Consider the following 7,916-nt stretch of genomic DNA (forward strand, 5'->3'; position numbering starts at 1 on the left):
CTCAAGGGCATATAATATAAATAAATAGACCCTTGCTTATCCACAACATATCTAATAGATATTGAGAAAAAAAAATATTTAGACATATAAAATTGAGGACGTAGAGAGATTAAATTTAAAACAAACGGTAAACAACGAAAACACTTTTTTTTTTTGGGCTGAATCAGCACTTAAAACTCTAATATATTAAACAAAAAATAATAATAAGTAGAGAGCAGAGTAACATTTAGAAAACAAAGCATATCCTAATTTGGTCGTGGAGAAAATAGTGTAACAATCAAAAAATAAAAACAAAAAATTCAAGTCAAGTAAGTAAATAACCCCGATGCAAAAAACCTAACATTCAAAATAGTCAAAACTTTAATTCATTTTCTTTGCTAATCAACCACAGCATGGAAAAAAGAAAACTTAAAAAACCTAAGTTTGTTTGCTTCTTCCAAACCTTTCTCAGAAACCAAACACAACCTAAACATTAATCATTTTTTTAAAAAAAATATTGCTGAAAAATATAGCTAAAAATAAAAGCATGGTATCAGAAACATGAAGGAAAACATTCTTGTTCTTGAACCTAGGAATAGAACTAATATACCCAAATCAATCAAAAAAGAATAGCACCAATTTGAACTCACTTTATTTTGAATAAAGGAAGGAGGAGGTTATATTATATAGAGTATTAATGTGTTATTCTTATTAATATATATATATATATATATATTTTTTTTTTTTTTTTTAGAGAGAGAGAGAGAGAGAGAGAGAGAGAGAGATGGGAATATCTATTATAAAGAGAGAAATTGTGTGTGTTTTAAGCAGGGAGGGGATATGAAAGTGATTGAATTTTTTTACGCAAATGTTTATTGGGCTTTTCAAGAATAGTTTGAGTAATAAATATTATATTGAAACTATAAAGGTGATGATGAGGTGATCTCTTAAGACTCTTAACAACAAAATTAAGAAAATTAAAATGAACACTTGAAATTAAGGCTATAGTTAGAAACTAATTTTGATTCTCATTATGCGTCTATTTTAATTTGTTATATATGATTTTTCTCAAGATGATTGTGGAAGTAGAGAGGAATTGCTTAGAATATTGACGCTAAATGTTGTGTGTGTAACAACATCAATAGCGTCATTTTTTCAATCTTCCACTATGTATAATTTTAGATTTTGAGAGACAATGCCATCTCATTTGCAACATGTCTCTTTGAGATATCATGTTCTCAAGAAGCTCTCCTTCATGTCATCTCATTAATTAGGACATGCCTCTCTCTAAAATATCATCTTTTCAAGAAGCTCACCTTGAACAAAACTCATGTGCTCTAAGTGCTTAAATAGCACTCAATGGACATTTCACCAACAAAATGGTTCAATTCAAAATTTTAAATTTGGGGGGTTGTAAAATAAAAATGAACTCAAACTTTAATGGTGCAATTTCAAATTTTACAAATATATATAAATATATATATATATATATTTATCTCGTTTGGTATTAAAATTTTACATTCCAAACTACTTTCAAAGTGTGTCAAAATTGAACTACTTTTGTAGTTTGCTAAAAAACCCATGTAATTTATTACATTGAGTCTGTGCTTGTTCTAATTAATGGCCTATAATTGGTAAACAATTTGAAAATTAAAATAAAGTAAAAAATTGGTTATAGTTTTAATTTGTGAAACGTGGCATATTCAGAACAAAAAATTAGGGATCATCTTCACTGTGATATGCGATGGTTTTCAAGCTCTTTGTGTTGGGATTCATATATGAATTCTAGACAAAATGATACTGATTGAGATAGCATCTGAATTTGAAACCAGTTCATCATGAACTTTGACCTTGACCCAGCTTATAAGTGAGAGGAAGAGAGGTGAATGAGAAGTTCGTCAATGCATGCTTCCGTTAATTGCGGTTGAGTTGGAGTTTAGTTAGTCATTTTAATTGATGTGATGTGTTGTGAGTTGTGGTTAGTAATGAATCAAATTCATTGATGCTATAATAAATTATTGATTCTTAATAAATTATTGATTTTTTCAAAAAGTTAAGATGTTGGAAAACATTAAATTTAATCGTGTAATCTAATAATTAGGCCAATTACGTGAAATTTGGAAACCATAGACTTTTCTATTGTTGGTCATGATATGTTAGCCACTGTCCTATTTCATGGAGTTTTTTGCTGCAAATCAAAAAAATCTCAGCTCTTCAAAGTGCAAAATGCACCTTTTTCTTTAGGATATTCTCACTGCACTTGCCAATTCGATTCCCATAACTCCACTGGATTGGATGCATCATAAAGAACTAGGCATTGTTTCAAGAAATTCTAAGTAACTGAGTCACTGACATCCACTAGTGGCCCACGATATATGATGCTTCTTCAGTATCATCATTCTGCTCTTTGTCACCATCAAGATCAAGAAGTCCAAGTGCATGCATCTAAACTAGGTTAAGTGATGTCCTTGTCAACAGTGCCCTTAGGTCCTTAAGTAGGGTCCCTTTTACAAAATTAAGCAGCTTTTTCAGACAAATCCTTAGCTTAAAGGGTGGCTATAATGTATCTTGTAGGTTTTCTTGACTGACTCAGTTTCCATTTATTAACTTTTTTATGCAATACTTACAGTCATTTTAGTAGGCGCGCAGCATATGTACTCAACAGCTAACATATCATCACAAAGTTGATTAGTGTTCAACCACTACTCATTGAAAATTTCGTATCATCAAACTCTCTCTAGGCGTGTTAGAGATCATTTCTCAGATTTGCTGACTCATGGGGCATGCAATGCACACATTTCTTTCATTCTCTATTCACATAACATTAAAGAAAGCACTATGGATGTGACAAACTCAACTAGTTTTCTAGTCAAACAAGCAAGCTATTTAATAATTAAGTTAATAACATTTCCAAACTCTAGTCAGATAATACACTGAAACACTAGAAAAGTTGAAAAAAGAAAACCCCTATTCACATATTAGAGAGATTGTCATTATCTACAAAATACTACTAAATTAATTGCATCAGCTTATATATATTGATTGAACCAATCCATTGTACCATAGCTGAATGCTGAAGTGTAGAAAGCTTCATTGTATCCTTCCATCTCAAATTCCCCAAGAAATGGTTCAGCCATGGTTTCCACAGAGGGTGATGAACTTGTACTATTAGTTGGAACTGTTTCAACATTTTGGGAGAGCCTTTGAATTTCTTTCTCAGCCTCTGAGAGTTGCTCCTTAAGCTTCAATACCTGCACATTGAAATCAAAATTTATTAAGAATAAAAAAAACTACTTTAGTAAAAAATGAGAATTTTGTACACCGAATATAACATGTGCGATAAATATTGGCAATGAATGTAAAAATAGTCACATGCCATGTGGGCCTTGGGAAGGCCCAATGCAGCCACCTTAAACAACAGCGTACGGATGGTTAGAAGTGGGACCCTTTTAGTACTTTGCTGACTCATGACTCATGAGGTGGCAGTTTGCTGTTCCTTTATGCTTTTATTTTTATTTTTTATTTTTTACTTCTTTTTTATTTTTATTAATTTTCTTCAGCCCTACCCATCCATGGTGGCATGGCTTTCTTCGAGCCCAGAGCTCATGCACGTTCTTATACCGTGGTTCACTTGTCCTTTTATTGAAGAGTCAAAATGGCAATTGAGTTAGTGAGTTTGATTCTTATTTTTTATTTTTCATTTGCTTCCATTAGTAAAGAATTAAAATATTAAACTATGTACATCAAAGTCATTCATAAATATTAACTTGCTTAAACAATAAAAAGTAGTACAAAAAAGTTTTTTTAAAAACCTTGTCCAAGATTGGTGATACATCTCTCTTTTCTTAGCCTTTGTTTGGATATATAGAACAAAGCCAAAGGGAAATAATGAGTAAAAAATATTGGATTTCAAAGTTTTCAAAGTTCAAACTCCATGGTTCAAACTTGTTTTGAACCCAGGAGATTGATATAGAGTGAGAAATCCAAACTGGTCTTGTGAATGATTTGACCAAGAGGGGCAAGTTTTTCCATACCAAAACTAACTCGAAAACTGAAAATAAATGACTTTGAACTCACTCTTTTCCCTTCTTTTCACAGAAACCAAACATGTTACCAAATTGTTTAATACTAATAAACAAAAAAAGGATATGCACATGTACACTACCTCAGATTCAAGCTGGCATTTCTCGATAAGAACAGTTTCGTGTTCTCTCTTCAAGCCTGAGTACTGTTCCTCCAATTTCTGGTTCTTCCAACGAGCCCTTCGGTTTTGGAACCACACAGCAACTTGGCGTGGTTCAAGACCCAGTTCAGAAGCAAGTCTGTCTTTTCTTTGGGACTCCAGCTTATGTTCATTACAGAAGTAATACTCAAGAAGATTCACTTGCTCATTGCTAAGCTTCCTCTTCTTTGCTAGTTCACTTGCTTCTCCTCCTTTGTTCTTCTTTCGACGCCTTCTTGGCTTTGACTCACCTATACATGACCACAATAAAAGTTCATGTCAATTACAAAAATCATGAAAGGTGCAATCTCTTACACTATGTTAGAAGTTTCGTATTTTTTTTATAATTCAATAGTTGGGAAAATTTTAACCGAACATCTCAGTTGAGTAAGAGAAAAAAATAGAGTTATTTTTTTTTTGTTGGAAATAAAGAGAAATAAAAAGTGGCATGCAAATTAGCAATAAAAGAGTACAATTGAAAAAAAAAAAAAAAACGATTTTGAAAGGTTTTGATTATAGGTCTTATTTTGAAAGCCTTTATTCTCATCCAAAAAATACATCCAAAAAAAGGTAACTCAAACACCTTATACTTTTCAACCATCTTAAGATATAGTATAGAGAACGAAATATTTTTGTACTTTTGGGATACAAACCTTGTTGAGTAACTATTTGGGTGTATGCATCAGGGTACAATTGAGAGAATTGGACCATTTGATCTTGACGATTCATGATGAATTGATTCCCTTTGATCTTTCTTTCTTTCTCTCTTGCTCAATCTCTAGCTCACTAGCTCACTTTTCTCTCTATGGCTCTCTCTCTCTCTCTCTATCACTCAGACTCCAATAGTCCAATACTGTTCTCAGTTGAATGATGAATCCCTTAGGACAGATAACATGCCTAATTTATAAGGAAAGGTGTGTATCTTCCCACTTTTATGTTTGGATAAAGTTATTTTACCAAAGTGTCTTTCTTTTTTCTGCAGTACTACCAAATTGCCATTGTGTTTTAGTATTTAATAATTAATATAGTGTTAAAATATATAAAATTTTGAGGAAATAGTGACACATCGTGTTGTCTTTTGTTTTTTATTTTGATGGGAACATATAGTATTGTCTTATTATACATAGGCAAGTGACTAATCTAATATGGCATGACATATGAATCATGTTATAGCGTGAATAGTGTCCTAATTAATAAAATGTAAACTAAAGAAAGAAAGAAAAAATAGCATAATTTAATAATGTCCACACTGTGTTATCCTTTTGTTTTGATTCTTTAGTATTTCCATGCTAACTCATTTGTTGTGGAAGGAGGGGACATGGAGTTTTTTTTTTACCCATGGCTTCTCTTATGGAGGGTGATGAGATAACAGTGAAAATTTTAATGGCCATGCTTATTAAAAAAATATTAAAGCTATTGGATATTTATGAACATAAATTAAGCATATAAATTAATGTAATGCGATTGATAAACTTCAATCACCTATAAATTAACATATAGAATTCTAGATACTATATATATATATAGAGAGAGAGAGAGAGAGTTTCAACCTATAACGTCTGTTCTTAATGACGGCTCTTTATTATTAGATCAAAATACCAATCAATTTTTGGTGTAAGCGAGAATTGAATCCAAATCTCTTATACAACTATAAAAAACTTTACCAGTTAAGCTAATTGGAACTCACAAATACGATAAATTTCAATATATAGCATTCACTCTATAATAATTGCTCTTATCATTAGACCAAAAAAAATAATCAATTAAATTAATTTAAACCAAATCTCTTATTATATAATAAAATTGGTAATATTCCTATCATTACTCGTATTAAATCAAATCATGACTATTGTTTGCTCTATGTTGGTTCTTGGAGGATTGGCCTAAGCTGGCTAGCTAGGGGTCTAAGACTTTGTAAGTTGTAACCCACACCAAAAAAAGATTGGGTTAGGCTTTCCTAATCAAGTAATTAACAAAGAAAAAGAGGGTCATTGTGGTGGTAATCAAAAGTGATCTAGAACTACAAGCAAATCACGCACAAATTAACTTGCAAATTTTTTGGATGGGGTGTGGATCCCAAACCTGACCACCTCGAAGTCAGTAAACAAAATGGTAGTTGGCCTGTGGATTTGGACATGAAAGTCACTTTTGTTGTCCAATTAGGTGGTATTTCTCATCTTTCTATGTTTATTACCCAAGCTCCATACTCATTTAGCTTAGTTATTATGCCCTCTTTCACAATACCCTCATGCGTGGCTCGAGATGGGTGAAATGGAAAAACTTTTACCTTGAAATATTATTACTTAATAACAAACAGAAAAACAAGCTTTGCTTTTTGCTTTTTAACAAAATATTGAAGCAAGTGCGATTGTCGTCATTGTTGACGTTTTTTGTTTACCATTTCAAAGCTATAGCTTCTTTAGTATTTAAAAAAAAAAAAAAGTGGAGTAATTGATACCCTAACCTTATGTGATATATTCTAATTTTCCAATTTTGCTATGTATGATAATTATGTTGTGATGATCTTTGATATGATTGTGCTTGCCTTAAGTACACAATCTTATCAACTGACGTGTGTGATTGAATTTATGTGATATAAAGTTTGGTGTATGGAATAAAGGTAGATTCAAATTATTCAATATAAATGTACATTGATTCATGCATCCACATAAATGACACCCCTATACAAGTAGAACTTGTAGCTTGAAAATGATGAGACAAATTTATAAGAATGGATAAGCAGCTATAGAGCACAAGGGGTCAATTCTTTGATATCATCAATTGCAGAATGATGCAAAAAAAATGACTAATTCGTATACCATCTTGTACAATTTATATATAAATTGTTCTATGTAATTTTTATCCCTACCAAAAATTTAATTCTAGGAAGATACGAAATCTAACTATTCTCTAATATAATTATTAAGTTACTAATGGGATTAATTACAAGTGCAATATAGAGTCTATATAGTGCAGAGAACTTTCCTTATTTTCTGCTCATGATAAAACATGAAAACAACATGAGTCGCTTTCTAATCTATACACAAAGTAGGTGACAACATAGCTTACCCAACTTTCCCGGAATATTCAAGTAAGTGGACAACAAAGGCATACGCACTTCTTTTGCTCTGAAAAAGGTTCTATATGTGGAAATGAACCAATGGCAGCTTAAAGGATTAAAAAAAAAAAAAAATCTTTGATATAAACCAGGAAAAAAATAAATTATTATTAATTTTTTCCTTCATGATTTCTTGTCTTCCAATCACTTCTGAGATGTTTCTTTCGAATCGGGCCCGGCCAGGGTCAGCCTGTCAAGGTAGGGACCAGATTTTGTTATGCTAGCTTATGGTTCAATTAATTCATCTCAAAAACACAGCCTGCCACCACATTGTACAAAAGCTATCAATGGGGCATAAACATTTTACCGTTAGCTAGACATACCATTAAATATAATATATATATATATATTGGTATAAAGGTTAAAAATATAAAATATTAAAAAGATCAAGGACTTGGAATNAAAGTGGAGTAATTGATACCCTAACCTTATGTGATATATTCTAATTTTCCAATTTTGCTATGTATGATAATTATGTTGTGATGATCTTTGATATGATTGTGCTTGCCTTAAGTACACAATCTTATCAACTGACGTGTGTGATTGAATTTATGTGATATAAAGTTTGGTGTATGGAATAAAGGTAGATTCAAATTA

General features: G+C 31.6%; 1 protein-coding gene across 1 annotated transcript; it reads right to left on the bottom strand.

Moving 5' to 3' along the window:
* Positions 1-2,805: 2,805 nt before the first annotated feature.
* Positions 2,806-5,097, bottom strand: LOC112017687 (homeobox-leucine zipper protein ATHB-40). The gene is made up of 3 exons (XM_024050140.2): positions 4,855-5,097; positions 4,145-4,452; positions 2,806-3,230 (listed from the first exon to the last, which is right to left on the bottom strand). Exons 1-3 carry the CDS (start codon positions 4,928-4,930, stop codon positions 3,009-3,011), a joined length of 606 nt encoding a protein of 201 aa, XP_023905908.1. The 5' UTR covers positions 4,931-5,097; the 3' UTR covers positions 2,806-3,008.
* Between the last annotated feature and the right edge of the window lie 2,819 nt (positions 5,098-7,916).

Source organism: Quercus suber, unplaced genomic scaffold (assembly GCF_002906115.3).
Source record: "Quercus suber isolate HL8 unplaced genomic scaffold, Cork oak 2.0 scaffold_310, whole genome shotgun sequence".
NCBI classification, from domain to species: Eukaryota; Viridiplantae; Streptophyta; class Magnoliopsida; order Fagales; family Fagaceae; genus Quercus; species Quercus suber.

Coding starts and splice junctions, on each gene's coding strand:
- LOC112017687 (XM_024050140.2), bottom strand. CDS start 4,930: ATGAATCGTCAAGATCAAATGGTCCAATTCTCTCAATTGTACCCTGAT. Junction 4,453..4,854: donor CCAAATAGTTACTCAACAAG/GTTTGTATCCCA, acceptor GGTCATGTATAG/GTGAGTCAAAGCCAAGAAGG. Junction 3,231..4,144: donor AATGCCAGCTTGAATCTGAG/GTAGTGTACATG, acceptor TTCAATGTGCAG/GTATTGAAGCTTAAGGAGCA.